Genomic DNA, 18,925 nt, shown 5'->3' on the forward strand with positions numbered 1-18,925 from the left:
AGCAACAGGATACCTGCACCATGAAGTATGCAACTAGCAAAATTCAGACAGCTGGAAACTGTTCTATGTCCTTCAACAGATAAAATTCATGTGAAAAAAAGAGATGGCAGAAAAATCTGTATATTGAGACTTGAAAGGCATATCAAATTCTTTAATAATAGACCAGACTGAACTACGGCAAATGGCAAAACTATTAAAAAAAACAAAAAAAAAAACTTAGAGTAATGACTACAAGGATATGGTTACTCTGTGGAAGAAGGAGAGGGGCTGAGATTGGGACAGGGCACATGGAAGAGCTTCTGGGGTAGTTGGCAAAGTTCTGTTTCTTGACTTGTGTAGCGGTTACAAGGGTGTTTGCCTAAAACTAATTCACCAAGATATACATTAGTACTATGACATTAAAGAACATCAAGGACATGAACTACAACAGGATGTGAAGAGGACCCAAAGGAAAAGATCAGAAATAGAAAATTTAAAGTGGAAGGGTGGAGTTGTCTGAGGGAGGCTTTACAGAGTTGAAACTTTAGCTGAGTCTTAAAAAGCGACAGACTGTGGTCAGATGGAAAGTGAGGAAAAGGTACCATAAGGAAAAGCAGGGATGCACAATGCATAAAGGCTAAGTATATAAGATTGATATATTACTAACAGAGCAATTTAGGGCCTATAAATGCAGGTCTCATTGGATTTAGTCCAACAGAGCAGGTATTTTTGAGTAAGTGAATCAACACAATCTGAGAATAGTTTCATTCTTTACTTGCCCACTCACCCATTTCCTTCTTAGAAATCACTAGAATCAACACATAGTGTGCACAATTTCTAAAACATATTAAACCAAAAATCCAAACACACACCCCCCCAAATCTGTTGCCATCAAGTTGATTCTGACTCATAGCGGCCCTAGAGGACAGAGAGGAACTGCCCCATACAGTTTCCAAGGAGTGGCTGGTGGATTCGAACTGTCGACCTTTTGGTCAGCAGCAATAGCTCTTAACCACTGGGCCACCAGAGCTCTAGGAAAAAAAAAGTGAGAATTATGGCATGGGATTAGGTAAGGGACCTAGGTTCACATGATAATCACATAAAAGGCTGCTATGATTTTAGACAAGTCACTTTATCTGAGTCTATTTCTTCAACTGGAAAATGCCTTAGCTGTGAAGAATAAGACTCATATACTTTATAATGTGCATAAATTTTCATTCATGCAATTTAAAGTTTAAAAGGAATTTTGAAATTATCTAGTTTAATAAACTCAAATTTATAATCCAGGAAACGTGTGTTTAGTATCGAAGATACTGGACCGCACAGATACAGAACACTTTCATTACTGCGAAAAAGCTCTACTGGATAGCACTGCATATTTCCAGGTAGTATTAATGGATTTTGAGCATAAGATTATTCTTGGATTAATTTCTTAATTAAAGTGCAAAAGTAGAAGTGTGCTATGCTATAAGCATCTACTCAGGTTTCACAAGATACTTTTGAAGGTAAATAAAGGAACAAAACACATGTTCCTATAAAATTCGACTTGACTCCCATAAAACATGACCGCATCAACTGGCATAACACAGTACATAAGGACAATATTATACATCCTACTCCGGTGAGTAACATCTGGGATCTTAAAAGGTTGCAACTGGCCATCTAAGATACAACTAGTGGTCTCTTCCTGTCCGGGGTAAAGGAGAATGAAGAAAACCAAAGACTCAAGAGAGGAATTAGTCCGAAGACTTAATGGACCACATGCACCACAGCCTATACAACCCCAAGACCAGAAGAACTAGATGGTGCCCGGCTACCACTACTGACTGCTCTGACTAGGATCACAATGGAGGGTCCCGGACAGAGAGGAAGAAAAATGTAGAACAAAAAATCAAATCCATAAGAAAAGACCATTTACTGGCCTGATAGAGACTGGAGGAACCCCGGAGACTATGGCCCTGAGATGCGCCTCTAACTCACAACTATAGCTATACCCAGAAACCACCTTCCGGTCAAGCAAAAGACAGGCCTGTAAGATAAACGGTAACACCCAAAAAGAATGTGCTCCATAGAATAAACAATTTTATGAAACCAAAAGCAAAGATGAAAAGGCAAGAAGATGCAGGAAAACCAGACGAAAGGAAACAGTGTTAACATACCGTGGTGACTGCACAACTAATGTCATGGAAAACCCATGACCACAACATGACAATGGATTATCAGATACATAAAGGAAAAATATTTAAACCAAAGGTCTTCAACTGTAGCAGGCATTAGAATTACTTGAGAGGCTTGCTAAAGGAGAGGATCCCAAGCCCCACCACATATATCCTGATTATATAGGTCCAAGCACTCCTCAGTAAAAAGTATTTTTAACATCCTGATAATTCTAATGCAAGTAGTTGGTGAACTACACTTAACACATCACAAACCTTTACACATATTGCTCTCAGTGAGAAACTTCAGGGCTATGAAGAGATTCCTACTAACACATACTCATGGAAATAGACATAGCGATGACTACATGGGGCTACAATGTCCAGATTTGGGTGTGAATTCTTGTCACCCTGTAGCTGTGTGACTTCAGACTCGGTATTTAACCCTTACATGATTCTTATCTTTTTTTACTTCCATTAAAAAAAAAAAGGATATTATCTCAAATAAGTATTTATGAACTATTTCAAAATAAACCCTAGAATTTAACAAGACAAACAACCAGAAAAAACCCTTATCCAAGGATGTGGGGGAAACTGGATCCTTTTCCCATTGCTGTTGGGAATGCAAAAGCCTATAAGCTGTAACGTGGGTCAAGGACTGTTAACACTAAAGACAGTATAGGCTGGGGAGGGACTCAGTGACAGGATTCCAAGGGGCACTGCTGAAGAGTTGGTGGTGACAGATGGTAGGGCCAAGAGGAGCCTGTCCTGAGGAGGCAGGGAGGAGGCCTGCATGGTCGACAGGAGCTGAGAAAGCTGTCCTGCACTGATGAAGGGAGACTTTGCCTATATGCTTCCCGATCCTTCTTGATCCTGATCCTGAGTTGTACCCTATTCCTTCATAAACCACTTAACTGTAAGTACTGTCTGTGAGTTCTTTGTGGCCATTGCAATGCATTATTGAACCCAGATGAGAAGTACAGCGTGCTGCTGCAGAAGGGGTGCAGGAAGCCAGTGTCAAAATTGGGAAAAAGGTTGGCGAGTGGAGGTAAGTCTGGCGTCCATCTCATAGGGATCAGCCTTAGGCTGTTCTTGATTCATATTATAATTTCTGAAGTTAGTGAAGTTCTGACCAGGCTACTACTAGCACCCCTACCGTTTTATAAAACCCAAAAGACTTGAAAGCAAAGAGTCAAACAGAGACTCTACACCAATGTTCACTGCACCACTATTCACAATAACCAAAAGGTGGAAACAACCTAAATGCCCATCAACAGATGGATAAACAAAGAATGGAGATCTGTCCGACCTTCACCTCACAGGGATCCGCCTCTGGCGGATCCTGATTTGCGTTATCCTCCTAAAGTTAGAGAGGTTCTGACCATGTAGCTACGACTACTTGGAAGCAAAGACTCAAGTAGAGACTGTACGCTAATGTTCATTGCAGCACTATTCGTAATAGCCAAAAGGTGGAAATAACCTAAATGCCCACCAACAGATGAATGGATAAACAAAATGTGGTATATACATACAATGGAACAGTACCGCAGCCAGTGGGAGAAATGAAGTCTTGATACATGCTACAATATGGAGTTTGAAGATATTATGCTGAATGAAATAAGTCAATCACAAAGGGACAAATATTGTATGATCTCACTTACGGAAAATGACAAGAAAAGGCAGATGTAGAGAGATCAAAGTTTATTAGTGGTTATCAGGGGCAGGAGGGAGGGGGACGGGGAAGTTACTGCTTATGGAGTACTGAATTTCAGTTTACAGTGATGGAAAATCTCACTGACTTGAGGGTAGGGCTGCATAGCTGATTATTTTAAGTTTTGTCAGTAAGTTCTACACCTGTAAAAAGTTGAACTGGTAAAAGCTGTCTGATAGACATATTCACAACAATAACAACAAAAAAAGCAGCTGCTGAAGTTGCTTATGTACAGCCAAACACTTCATGGGATTTGGTTCCTTGGTTTGGAGGTTAGGGCCACGGTTTTATAGGACATCCCAGTTAATTGGCCTAACAATACGTTTAGTGCTTCTGTTCTATCTCCTAGTTTGTTGTGCAGTGATTAGGGTCTTAAAAGCTTGCAAGCAGCCATCCAAGACAAAACAATCGATCTCTATTTACATGGAGCACTGAGGGTCAGGAATAAGAGGAGGAAATGGAATGTGTGGCTTATTGCCTCCATGAATAATTGCCTCCTTTGCCATGAGACCAGAAGAACTGGATGGTGCCTAGCTACCAGTATTGAACATTTTGATCAAAGATTCTACAAAAGAATCCTGATCAAAAAGGGGGGGAATGTTGAACAGAAATTTCAAATTCTAATGGAATCCAGATTTTTCTGGAGCCACCAAGGTGGGATGAACCCCTCAAACTATTACCCTGAGGTAATATTTAAACCTTAAGCCGAAAATATCCGCTGAAGTCTTCTTAAAAGCAAGCAACAGTAAAGAATGTCTACCTTGAACATGATGCTCTTTTAAGAACTATCTATACGGGACTGAACTGACAACAGTAATTCAAAAAAATCAGATAGGAGCTTTAGGGGATAGTGAGCTTATGTTAATGGGGAGCAACAACTCAGAAAAGGAGGGTGAGAATGGTTGTACAACTTGAATATGATCAGTGTAACTGAACTGTATGTGAAGAAACTGTTTAACTGGTGTATGTTTTGCTATGTATATTCTCAACAACAAAATAAGTATATACCGTATTTTCACGGAACTAACATGTGCCTTCTATGTTTGTTTGCTAACTGTGCCCTCCTCCCACGAGGTATTTTCATAAGCACTACTATGCCAATTTTTTTTACGTGTTGCTGTTAAAAAAAAAAAAAAAGGGTGTATCGCGCTTATGAAAATGCCTCACGGGGGAGGGTGCGACTGGCAAACAAATGTACAAGGTATGCATTATTTCCATAAAAATACAGCATATATACAAAAACAACTCCTTCCCATGATATCATTAAATAAAGCTAAAAAAAATATACACACACAATACACTTACACACTTCCAGATAAGCATAAATATAACGAAATAAAGCAAAATTAAAGGCTGGCGGATTTGAGTAACAAAAAAACTTTTATGTCAAAAAGCTCCATAAAATTAAAAAGACAAACTAGAAAATATTTACTACCAATATACGAGAAATTCATAACAAACTCAAACAAGAGGCTAAGAAACACATTAGTACCTCTCAGAAAGGCAGCATTTATTAATGAACTAAATTTAAACTTTTAAGACTATCAAAAAGTTGCCCTAAAGCCCTCAACTAGAAAAAAAGATTACAAATGTGAGGAATTACAAACAGGCGATTTCTTACTGTTGTTAGGTGCTGTTGAGTCGCCTCTGACCCCCATGTACGAATCTACTGCAAAAGACCCCTTCAAAGTGTTGAAAAGAGCCATGATGTTTTCAGTCCCCTCATATACACGTGAAAGCTGGACAACAAATAAGGAAGATGGAAGAAAAACTGACGCCTCTGAATTACGGTGTTAGCAAAGAATACTGAATATGGACAGTTAAAAGCTTCTTCATGTACAGTTCAGTTACATTGGTTATATTCAAATTGTACAACTATTCTCACCCTCCTTTTCTGAGTTGTTTCTCCCCATTAACATAAACTCACCACCCTCTAAAGTTCCTATCTGATTTTTTTGAATTACTGTTGTCAGTTCAATCCCATAGAGACAGTTCTTAAAAGAGCATGATGTTCAAGGCAGACAGTCTTTACGATTGCTTGGTTTTAATAAGACTTCAGCGGATATTTTCGGCTTAAGGTTTAAATATTACCTCAGGGCAATAGTTTGAGGGGTTCATAGCAACCCCTATGTACAAAAGAATGAAGCTGTGCCCCAGTCCTGCACCATCCTCACAATTGCTATTATACTTGAGCCCAATTGTTGGAAGCACTATGTCAGTCCATCTCCTTGCGGGTTTTCCTCTTTTTCACTGACACTCTACCAAGCATGATGTCCTCCTCCAGAGGCTGGTCCCTCCTGATGATATGTCCAAAGTATGTGAGACGATGTTTTGCCATCCTTCTAAGGAGCATTCTGGCTGTCCATATTCAATATTCTTTGCTAACACTGCAATTCAAAGGCGTCAATTTTTCTTCCGTCTTCCTTATTTGTTGTCCAGCTTTCGTTGTATATGAGAGGACTGAAAACATCGTGGCTTTTTTCAACACTTTAAAGGGGTCTTTTACAGTAAGTCTGCCCAATGCAATACACTGTTTGATCTCCTGGACCCTGCTTCCATGGGCATGGATCATAAGTCCAAGTAAAATGCAACCCTTGACAATTTCAATCTTTTCTTCCTTTATCATGATGTTGCTTATTGGTCCAGTTGTGAGGATTTTTGTTTTCTTTATGTTGAAGTGCAATCCATACTGAATGCTGCAGTCTTTGACCTTCATCACTAACTGCTTCAAGTCCTCGTCACCTTCTGCAAGCAAGGTTGTGTCATCTACATAATGCAGGTTGTTCAAGAGTCTTCCTCCAATGCTGATGCTGCTTTCTTCCTCGTATAGCCCAGCTTCTCTGACTATCTGCTCAGCATACAGACTGAATGTCTGCATGGTGGAAGGCTAAAATTCTGACACACACCTTCCCTGACTTTAAACCACACCATACCCCCTTGTTCTGTTCAAACAACTGCCTCCTGGTCCACATACAGGTTCCTTTTGAGTACAATTAAGTGATCTGGAATTCCCACTCTTCGCAACGTTATCCATAATTTGTCATGATCTACACAGTTGAATGTCTTTGCATAGTCAATAACGGACAGATAAACATCTTTCTGATATTCTCTGCTTTCAGCCAAGATCCATTTGACATTAGCAATGATATTCCTGGTTCCATGTCCTCTCGTGAATCCAACTTGAACTTCTGGCAGTTCCCTGGTGGTGTACTGCTGCAAATGCTTTTGAATGATCTTTAGCAAAATTTTACTTGTGTGTGATACTGATGATACTGTTCAATCATTTCCGCATTCTGTTGGATCACCTTTCTTTGGAATGGGCACAAATATGGATCTCTTCCAGTCGGTTGGCCAGGAAGCTGTCTTCCAAATTTGACATAGACGAGAGAGTGCCTCCAGTGCCGCATCTGTCTGTTGAACTACCTCAATTGGCAATCTATCAATTCCTGAAGCCTTGTTTTTCACCATTCCCTTCAGTGCAGTTTGGACTTCTTCTTTCAGTACGATTGGTTCTTGATCACACACTACCTCCCGGAACAGCTGAAAGTCGACCAATTCTTTTTGGTACAGTGACTACTAGTAAGTTTTGATTTCTTACTAACAGATATAAAATTTATCAGTCAAAATTAATCTACTGGAAATAAGAACAGCTTTAGTATTCCCTTGGCCTTCACCTTCACCTTCACTCATACCACTCTTTAGGTTAACCTAAGGTTTCTCAACCTCAGCACTGTTAACATTTTGGTTTGGATAATTATTGTGTGTGGGGGAGGGGATGTCCTATCCATTATAGTATGTTTAGCAGCATCCCCGGATTCTACTCACTAGATGTCAGTAGCACTTCCGCCCCAAGTTGTCACAACCTAAAACGTTTCTAGATATTGTCAACGTCCCCTGAGGGGCAAAATCACCCCGGTAGCGAACCATTCAATCTATACCATTCCTTCTGGTGCCATCTTAAAAATTACTTTCCCAGAATAGCCACGTCTAACACAAACTAGGAGGAGCCCAATTCCGTATGTTCCATATTGCTGCTGTGTGCCAGATTCAATAACTGTGAGAGAAAAGCCATTTCTTATGCTGAAAAAGATATATACAGGCAGTCCCTGGATTACGAATGAGTTCCATTCCTAAGTCTGTCTTTAAGTCGAACTTGTATGTAAGCTGAAACAATTAAGTACGGCTGGTTTGTATCCAAATTCAATCAATGCTTGTCTTAGTATATAGTGTACCTTTCTATGCATAAAAGCATTAAAGAAATGCTTTCGAACACACTAAAACATCTTATAATACCATCATAATAATGTCTTGATGCATGTCACAAAGCAGCATCCATTTGTTATTACGAATCACTTTACATACCTTGAATTTTTAATATAATAGGCTATACAGGAGTTGGTTTGTAACCACGGGTTGTGAAAGTCAGACGTTCGTAACCCGGGGACTACCTGTACATACACGCTTATACATGCAAATAGTATTTCTGAAAGGATACACAAAAACTGTTAATAGCAGATGCTGAAAGGTATGAGTAGGGTGGCTCTTGAATAGGAAGGTTTATTATATCCTCTTTTCTACTGTTTTTATTCACCATGTGCCCATATTAGGAGCCCTGGTGGTGTAGTGGTTAAGTGCTCAGCTGCTAACTGAAAGGTCTGCAGTTCAAACCCATAAGTCACTCCCAGAGGCAAGTGGCAATCTGCTTCCATCAATATTTACAGCCTTGGAAACTCTATGGGGGCAGTTCTACTCTGTCCTACAGGGTCACTAGGAGTTGGAATTGAGTAAATGGCAATTGAGTTTGGTTGTTGTTATTGTTGTTTTTTTTTTGGTTTAGTGGCACAGTAGTTAAATACTTGGCTGCTAACCAAAAGGTTCGTAGTTCGAACACACAAGCCGCCTCATGGGAGAAAAATGTAGCAGTCTGGTTTCATAAAATTACAGCCTTGAAGACCCTATCTGACAGTTCTACTCCTTCCTATAGGGCTGCTGTGAGTTGGAATCCACTCATGGGCAATGGGTTTTATGGGTGTTTATATTAAGCCTTCAATTATAAAAAAAAAAAAAATGTATACATAAGCTTTCCATCATAAACGATGTACATAGAAAAAAATGGAGGATTCACTTATTAGACCTGTGAGTAACAAGATTTGATTGATTCTATTTGCTTACCATCTTCTCTACATTATGCACTCTTCTAGACACTGGCAATAACAATTGTGAGTAAAGTCAAAGAAAGAGATAAACCCCGGTGCTTACTTTCTAGTTTCCGTGGCAGGGGAAGGAGACGTTTTACATTCACTTTACTTACGTTCCTGTTTGACAGAAATGTAGGGCCTTCACAATTAAACTTAAAACAAATGAACCCCCAAATCTATTGTCCTGAGATAATCTTTAAACCTAAAACCAAAACTATTCCCTGAAGTCTTCCTTAAATCAAAGAACAGTTAACTAGTAAAGAATGTTTGCCTTGAGCACTGTGCTCTTTTAAGAACTATCTACAGTATACGGGATCAAACTGACAACAGCAACTTGAAATATTAGACAGGAAACTTAGGGGTCAGTGAGTTTATGTTAATGGGGGAGGAACGATTCGTAAAAGGAGGGTGACGATGGTTGCACAACTTGAAGAATGTCATCAATGGTACTGAATTGTACATGTAGAAACTGTTAAATTATACTATTAACAGTAACAAAAAATTAAAACAAAATCCTCTATCTGACCAATCCCCCCAAAATGTAGGTTTTCTTCCACGAGATGCAATCGTGTGACAAGTTTTTGAGCTCTGAGTATTAATAACCATATAGATAGCGTGAATTGGATAAAATCTTTTTTAAAAATGCCTTGAATAAATTTCTACTGCCAAGGACTATTTTAAAAAACTATAACGGGAAGTGCTATATTCTTAGTCAAAGAACAGGGATTGTGAACACTTCTCTAGGTACATATAGCCCTCCTCTAAATCTTTTAAAAGTCTTTACAAGTGAAGAAAGGAATGCAAAAAGAACATCTTCAAATTTTTAAATGACATCTACTCATCAACGGTCAATCAACTGGGGGAGATTACAAAGATGATGAGAAAGCAAAAACATGGTCATCAAGTTTTAACACAAATATGCGTTTGTATGTGGCTGACCAAACTAACAGGTACAAAATGAAGCTCAGATATGACATAGAAAAGTATTCTTAGATGTCATTATAAAACCAAACCAAGCCAGATGTCCTCCAGTGGATTGCCATTCATTGCAACCCAAGGGGTCCTTAACTCATTGTGTACTCTTGAAATGTAAACAGAACAATACATTTTAATCCAGCATATAATATGCAGCTTTGATTGCTGTACGTTAATTAAAGAGACAACAGAACTAAAGAAAGTAAAGAGAAAATCAAAATGACCACATGGATAAGAAAGACCAGCATCAACAAAAATACTTAGGAAAGGGTGTGCACTTTACAACCTGACCTTAACTTACTAGATGTGGAAGTGGTATAAGAAAGCAATGCATCACAAACCAAACAAATAGAGCTCCTAAGGGAAGCTGGGTCAGTATCCACTCTAAGGCTGACAGTGCAGATGATGCGCTCCCTCAGTATATGCCTTAAAGGCATTGTTGGCCCCAGGGCTTTTATTCTTTACTAGACTGATCATGGGGTCCTGATAGCACAGTGGTTAAGAGCTATGGCTGCTAACCAAAAGGTCGGCAGTTCAGATCCACCAGCCCTTCTCTGGAAACCCTATGGGGCAGTTCTACTCTGTCCTGTAGGGTTGCCATGAGCTGGAATCAACTGGTGGCAGCAGGTGTGTGTTTTTTTTTTTTTAAAGACTGATCATGAGTTTGATTCACTAAGAAAATTCTTTGATTACAAATCCCAATGACATAAAACCTCACCGCACCCAGTGAGTAAAAGGTTGTTGTTTTTACTTGCCTCCAAGTTGGCTGCAACTCATGGCAACCTCATGTATGTTGTTGTTGGGTCACAGTGACCCCATGTGACACAGCAGAATTGTACCATAGGATTTTCTAGGCTATAATCTTTACAGGAGCAGACTGCCACTGTGTGGGTTTGAACTGCCAACCTTCTGGTCGACAGCTGAGTGCTTATTCATTGCATCACCAGGGCTCCTTTCACATTTTGTGTAACAGAACAAAATGCTGCCCAGACCTGTGCCATCTCCAGGATCTTTGATATGTTTGAGCCCATTGTGGGCGCAGGCTATTGTGATCCAACCCTCCAAGAGAAACTGGCAATAATTCAATGATAAGAGACAGCTTCTGGGTCACCAACACACATGTTGACATGGAATTTATTCTGAAAACCACAGCACTTTTTCAAGGGGAATTTTTACTTTTATATTTGTTAACTCTAAAATTAGATATAATTTGTCACTAGCACAGTAACATTTAAGCTTGTTATTCCATAGGATTTAAATACCAAATGGTGTTCAATTTACTTGGTGGTAAAGACTCATGCTTTTTGTAAGTTTTCTTTAACATTCCATTATAAGCCTATTAAGAAAAATTTTCCTAATCATGTGGGGAGCATGAATTTAAAAGTGACTCACATTCAATTTGAGACTACCACATTCACCCTAAAAGAATGGGGGAAGACAAAGATAAAACAGTGAGCCTGCGCAGCTGATTTAAGTGCACCAACAGGTATTAAAACCACTTGGTATTATAATAGCAAAGATAAAAAACAGAACAGTTAGATATGAAGGGTGCAATGTTACTTTTCAAATGAGGAATTAAAATCAAATTTCAATTATCCTGCTAATAATGAATCAACTTGAAATGCTGAAGTTTGCGTTCATATATACTTAAGACAATAAGCAGGGTAATAAAAATAGTCTGGCTTTTTTTTTTTTTTTTTTACTAAACAATGGTATTTAAGTAAAATGGTGAAAGAATGCAAGTGACCTAGGCTTCAGTCAATTTAAAGTTAAAGCAATGAATTTTGGCTTTAAGCAAGCTATTTGTTTAAAGGCACACCAACCAGGCCATAGGAACAAATTATGAAAGAGAGAGTTTGAAAAAGAAGCGAAGTCTTGTGGTGAGATCATTTACTGGAAGTAGAAAAGTCAGCCTGATTCAGCAAATGGGACATGTGTAGCCACATAAGAATTTCCAGAACTATTTAGGCTTGTGATTTCTACCAGCATTTTTCCAGGGCTGGTAGGAAAGCCACATTTATATTAATATTCACTAGATCATTACTGACTTTGAAGAGCTTAAATAAAAATTTAACGCTTTCAATCTAAATGATACTACTAAATGGCTTCCTTTCTCTTCCATCACACTGCCATTGACCTAAGTGCTGTGCACAAGAAATAACTTGGAAAACAAAACAACAGAACGAGAATCACACAGAATTAAAAGAGTAAATGTAGAAGCAAGGGGGACCGAAAGAGAGCAAAATATATATAAAAACACATACTGTTCAAGATAAACCTCTACGCCAATCTGATAAACCAAATCAGATTAATGATAATAAGAGATTAAAAAAGAAAGCCAATCTAAACCATGCATAAAGCTTTTCCTTCCATTTCAAAAATATTCTAAGGACCTTTCACAGGCTTGTTTTCATAGCAAATATGGTCCTAATGAGTATACACAAATGTCATGAAGTCTTCTATGGTTCATTTTCCTACGTATATCTCTCAAAATAACATTCTAAAAACAGCTGCAGTAAAGTGTGAAAAAAAGAAAGATGGCAAGAATTAAGGCAGGGTTAAATATTTCTAAACATCTGTTAAGATACATCACAGTACGCATGTTACTCTGAAATAAACAAACACCAAAACTCATGTTTTTTGTAACTTAAAATACAAACTTCAACTAAATATCATTACTCTAGAGTCCTGATGGCATAGTGGTTAAGAGCTCAGCTGCTAACCAAAAGGTAGGCAGAGTGAATTCACAGCTGCTTCTTCGGAAACCCTATGGGGCAGTTCTACTCTCCTCCTGTAGGGTCGCTATGAGTCTGAACCAACTGGGCGGCACCTAACAACACCATTACTCTATTTGTCAAGAGATAAAGATTATGTTGGAGATCAGTACCCAGTATATGAGTGTACATTTTATTTCAAAACTAATTACATAAACATATCTGACTTAGTATGTCTGAAGATTTGATGTGTTAATCACCAAAAATGCGACAACTAAAGCTAATGCGTGATAAACAGAAAGGTTTGACATCTTAAAAAATTACTGCATTAGCAAATGAAATATTTCTGCCAAACATTTAACTGTTTCAAAGAGTCATTCCAAAACAAAGTCACAACAAATTAAGCCCAATTTGAAATATCTGAAACGAGTCCAACACAATTAAGATGTATCATAGAAACGACTAATAAGCCTGCCCAAATTACATTTTGTACATTAGCATTTGAAATCATTTAACTGTTAAGTATAAAATTTAAAAGAAGAATACTGATACAATACTTTGATTAAAAAAATGTTTTAAATCCATCGTTTGACTCAAGGGACCTGGCAAAACCTAACAGTGCGTGGCAGTTTAATTGATCACAAATATAAAAAAACAAAAACCACCACCCCGCATTTGAAGTAAAACGTTTATCACGTGATCTACCTTTACTGTTAATTTAGAACACTAACTCCAACAGTAAAATCCATGACCAACTAACTTTTTTCTGATTATGAATTTACCTTAAAAATTGATAGTAAAAAAAAATACTTACATTTCTGTTGAACTTGGTGAAAGAATGGTGCATATAAAACCTGTGCATATAAACAATCGCAGTGTTTATCGTAAGCTGAGAACTGGAACGTAACATTTAGGAAATATTTCAGAAAAACAAGATCCCATTTCCAAAACAACTGGTGGAAAATTCCTGATCTACGGTTCTTTCCTAACGCCTCCCATTCTCTCAAAACTACAAAACTGTAATAAATAAATAAAAACCTGCCGGTGGGAGATGGAGAAAGAATAGACTCGAGCCTAAAAAAAATAGTAATAACAACTGCTGTCTATTTCACTTTAATACAGCAATTATGAGAGTCCAGGAAGTATTTTTCAATGGCTACGACTTAGTCTAAACTCAACATCAAACACCTTGAAACGCACGGGCACACATCCATACAAAACCATCCCAAGAACATAAAGACTTCCACGGCGCTTCCAAGGTACGAGAGAACCGCCATCAAACCGGCGAGGAGCGCGGGGAAAGGCCGCGGAGAACACTAGAGCCTTTCAGCACCTCTAACCCTCCTACCTCTCAACCTCTTCTCGGATCGGGAAAAACCGAAGCAGCCGCCCCTTTTCTGCGATTATTCCTAATATTCTTCTCTCGCCTGGGCGGCACTCCCATCCCCCGCCGCCGCCCCGCGCGGCACTAAACAGATTACACAACGCCGCCGCCCGGCCCGCATTCCCGGGCCCCTCTCTCCTCTTCCCCTCCTCCGCTGGCCCCTCGCGGCCTACCGAGCCCGAGCCCTCCTTCCCTTACTGCGCGCCCAGGCCCAGCCAAGGCGCCATGTTCGTGGAGCACCAGGCCGGACCACCGGGACAGTACGAGAGACAGGGCGTGAGCGGCGGAGGGCCTAGAACAAGAAAGGATACACATTGAGACGCTGCCCCATGTCCTGGATGAGGTTGGCCGCCTGCTGCCGGTACGAGAGCTCTTTATCGGCCTCCACTCCGCAGCGGCGGCTCGGCGTGTTCTCTAGCTGTTCCCGAGTAAAGAACCAGCGAGAAGAAGCTCCACGGCCCGACGCCATGACACTTCCTCCTCCGCCCGCTCCCTCACCCACCCCCCGCCCCTCCCGGCTCGCGGACGCCCCGCCAAGGCCGCGCGACCCCGCCCCACTCCGCTCGCCGTAGGCCGCGCACCGCCCCTTTTCACCCCCCGCCACCGCCCTTGCGCGTGCGCGTGCGCGGCCCTACCGGCTCTGATCCTTTGCTTTTTTTTTTTTTAAATTTCTCCCGGCCTCGGTCTCGCCCGTGAGACCACAATGCTCCGCGCTGCTTGTCATTTGGAAGCGCCCAAGGTGGGGCTGAAAAGCCTGGTGACGTAGTGGTTAAAGAGCTACGGCTGCTAACCAAAAAGCTGGCAGCGCGAACCCACTAGGCGCTCCTTGGAGATGCCTTGGGGTTTTGGTTTTGTTTAAGGTGGGGTCCCGCTCGGACGGGAAATGTTGGCGTGGTGCATTCTGGGTCTAGGATTGGTGGGCCGAGGGGGCGGGGAGGAGAGGAGGGAAAAGGTTGGGTTCTGACGGGGAGGAGGAGTAGTCCGGCGGCTGCGCGGTTGGGTCTGCCCCGGGCGTGTAGTCTGAAGTGCAGGAGGGTGCTTGGAATGAGAATGTGGCCGCGCTTTGGCAAGAGATGAGCTGCTCTGCTCGCGGCCTCGCTGGAACCCCAAGTTCTCCGTTTGGATCCGTCCCCGCAATCTCGTAGGCTTTCGACTCTCAGGTTCATTGAAAACAGCCTCCGCCTTGCAGGCGGCTCTGAGAGGAATCCAGCCTGGGAACATGTGTAGGAAATAACTCCCCAAGTTTGTGCCCAAAAAACCCCAAACCAAATCCTTTGCCGTCAAGTCGATTCCGACTTATAGCGACTCTATAGGACAGAGTGGAACTGCCCCGTAGGGTTACGTTTGTGCCACTGAGTGCTTTTTTTCTCTGTATTATTTGAATCCCACAACCACGCAGGTGGTGGCTTTATTTTACTTGCCAAAGGTTATTCAGTTAGTAAGCGGAGGAGTCGAGACTGTAAACTAGGTCTTATTCCAGACTGGGGATGCTCAAACCTAGCAACATTGAGAATAGCGCGGGCCAGGGCAGTGTTTAGTTCTGTAATATACAGGGTCGCTATGAGTCGGAACCGACTTCGCGGCACCTAACAACAGTAATAGTTTGTGTTAGAGAAGGCTAGAGAGAGGCAGACAGTGCAGGGAGAACTGAGTGAAAATTTTGTCGTTAGTATTTGATACGGTAACGCCCCACATAGCCTACTGATTAATCCCTTCACCTCTTCCTGGAAGAAAATGCCACAGAGCTCCATTCTGGGACTCCCAGGGCCTACTGTGTGTGAATAAAGTTTAAAATTTTAACTATTTGCCAAAGGTAACAGTACAAGCAGACATACCTCTAAAAGGCAAGTAACGTTACTTGTAAGTTCGTGAGTAAAGCTCCAGGATTTTGTAATTTCTGTTTTGGGGTTCCTGTGCTCAGCATACTGTTCTATCTTGGCGCTGCCTCCCCTAATTGCACTACAGGATCTATTGATTTGGTCGTAGTGGACAGTCATCATGAACAACTGCTCAAGTAATTTCTTACCTGCCTTGCTTGCCTCACTTCTTAAGCTGCCTAGAAGTTCCAGGGTCGATTGACTTAAAACAAGGTTTAAAAGTGTCACTTTCTAACACCCCCTCGTGATAAAAACTCCCAGCAAACTAGGAATGGGGGAAACTTCCTTAACTTTGTAAAGAACATGTACAAAAATCTACGGTTAATATCATACTCAGTGATGAGGAACTAGGTTTTTCCTTAAGATCCAGAACAAGGCAAGGATGTTCCCCTCTCACGACTCCTTTCTACATTGTACTAACAGTCCTAGCTGTTGGAATAAGAATAAATAAATAAATAAAATAAAGACTGGGAAGGAAAAAAAAGTATAACTTTGTTTGCAGATGGCATAACTGGGTAGAAAAATCTCAAAATACTAGCAAAAAAGCTGTGGAACTGATAAGTGATTATAGCAAGGTCATTGAATACAAGGTTAATATACAAAAGCTTTACTATATACCAGCAATGACTAATTGGAGTTTGCAATTAAAAACACCATACCATTTAAAATAGTTCTAAAAAAAATGGAATACTTAGGTGTGAATCTAATATATGTACAGGGTGTATATATGGAAAACTGTAAAACTCTGATGAGAGAAATCAAATCATCGAAACAAATGAAGCTATATTCTGGGATTATGAATTAGAAGACTCAGTATTCTTCCTAACTTGATCTATAGACTGAACACAATCCCACTCAGAATTCCAGCAAGCTATTTTATGGGTATGCACAAATTGATCCTAAAGTTTATATGAGAAGGTAAAAGACCTAGAGTAGCCAACACAACACGGAAGAAGAAAGTTGGGCTGACATTACCTCACTTCAGAGCTACAGTAAGACGGTATAGTGTTGGCCAAAGAATAGACTCAGGGATTCATGGAACTAAGTAGAGAGCCCAGAAATAGACCCACACAATTATAGTCAACTGTACTTGACAAACGGGCAAAGGCAGTTAAATGGAGAAAGAATAGTCTTGCTAGAGCAACTGGACATCCACATGCAATAACAACAAAAAAAATGAATGTATACCTTTCACAAAAATTAACTCAAAATGTAAAACACAAAACTGAATCCTTAAAGGATAACATAGGAGAAAATTTAGGTGACCTTGGGTTTGGTAACGAGTTTTTAGCTAAAAGACCAAAAGCATGACCTGTGAAGGAAAAAATTGATAACTTGGACTTTATTAAAATTAAAAACTTATGGTCTAGGAAAGATGCTCTTAGGAGAATGAAAAGGTAAGGTACAGAGTGGGAGAAAATACTTGCAAACACATAGCTTATAAAGGACTTGTATCCAAAAATACACAAGGAACTCTTAAACTTTAAAGAAGAAGACAAAATGTGGACAAAAGATTTGATCAGATGCCTCACCAAAGATTATACAGGTGACAACTATCTGTACAACTATGAAAAGAGCTCAACATCATATGTCGTAAGGGTGTTCTCGGCAGTATTTTATAATTGTGAAAGACTGGAAACGTGAATGTCCGTGAATTCAGGGTTGAATAATTATGGTACATCTATGCAATAGTCAGTGATTAGAAAGGAGGCAGTTGATAAGTGGAATTACCACCAAAGTATTTAGTAGGGGGGGAAAAAACAGTAAGATGCTACTGTTTGAGTAAAATGAAAAAAAATACAGTAAACATGTAAGTAGTTTTAAAATCATATGTTATCTTTGCAAGAATATACAAAAAACAAAATTGGTTCCTTCTGGAGGTGGAGACTGGGAGACTGAATGATTTGAACTTGATCTGTTTCCTTTTTTTTTAATGTGTATGTGTTGACTTTTCAAAAACACTTAAAATTTTTTAAGTTGTGAGTAGTTTTTTATACTTAAAAATGGAAATTAAAATTCACTTTTGTTCAATTTTTTAAGTTAAAATACTGTGTTTTCTGTGAAAGTTCACATGGCAAGTTAGGTTCCCATTTAACAACCTCTGTACAATTTGTTCTGTGACATTGTTTACATTTTTCAGTGTGTCAAATTTCTCATTACTTTGTTCTGGTTGTTCCAGAATGTAGTTTCCCTGCCCCTTACTTGGCTTTTCGGTAAATGTTGACCATTTGGTCTGATATAGATTTTTTAAAGGAGCACAGTACTCATGGATGGTATCATTTATTTTATGAGCCGATCTGTTATTTAGCTAAAAGATTACCTCATGGAGTAGTTTTGGTTCAAGGTTTAGAGAGCACCTCAGGGCAATAGTCTTCAGGAGTCTTCCAGTCTGAACCAGTCCAGTAAGTCTGGACTTTAAGAATTTGAGTTCTCTTTCACATTTTGCTTCCATTCTGTCAGAATCCATCAATTGTGTTCCTGATTAGAACAGTCAGTAATGGTAGCTAGGCACCACCTAGTTCTTCTGGTCTCAGGGTAGATGAGGTTCATGTAGACTATTAGTCCTATGGACTAGTTTCTTTTCTAAGTCTTTGATTTCCTTCTTTCTTTTTTACTCTAGATGTATAGAGACCAATAGCTGAATCTTAGATGGACACTCGAAAGCTTTTAAGACTCCAGATGCTACTCACCAAACTAGGATGTAGCACGTAAACTTTATGTACTATTTTATGCTAATTGAGTTGTCCCACGAGCATATGGTCTTAAGCCTTCAGTCCCCATAAACCAATCTTCGAGGTGTTCAGTTAAGTCTAAAGAGTATCTGTGTTTGTGCTCCCTATGTGATTTATTGTGTATTTGTATATATATGGCTGCATACACTTACATATATATAACAAACAGCAAAAGTCAAGTTAGATAACTGGGACCTCA

General features: G+C 39.9%; 1 protein-coding gene across 7 annotated transcripts in view; it reads right to left on the reverse strand.

Annotated features, from left to right (window-relative positions):
* Window positions 1-14,989, reverse strand: part of CCNT2 (cyclin T2) — a 43,997-nt gene extending 29,008 nt beyond the window's left edge. For 3 of the 7 annotated variants that reach the window (XR_002784618.2, XM_010586346.3, XM_003405866.4), the window contains exons 1-2: window positions 14,429-14,613; window positions 13,548-13,629 (exon numbers count right to left, since the gene is read on the reverse strand). Coding sequence is in view for 2 of the 7 variants with exons in the window: in XM_010586346.3 (XP_010584648.1) it covers window positions 13,548-13,629; window positions 14,429-14,586 (240 nt within the window). In the remaining 5 variants the exon portion in view is untranslated. Of the gene's footprint in view, window positions 1-13,547; window positions 13,630-14,428; window positions 14,614-14,752 lie in introns of those variants that run through there. The other 4 variants (XM_023543009.2, XM_023543008.2, XM_023543010.2 and 1 more) reach the window with 3 other exon arrangements.
* Between the last annotated feature and the right edge of the window lie 3,936 nt (window positions 14,990-18,925).

Source organism: Loxodonta africana, chromosome 6 (genome assembly GCF_030014295.1).
Source record: "Loxodonta africana isolate mLoxAfr1 chromosome 6, mLoxAfr1.hap2, whole genome shotgun sequence".
Taxonomy (NCBI): domain Eukaryota; kingdom Metazoa; phylum Chordata; class Mammalia; order Proboscidea; family Elephantidae; genus Loxodonta; species Loxodonta africana.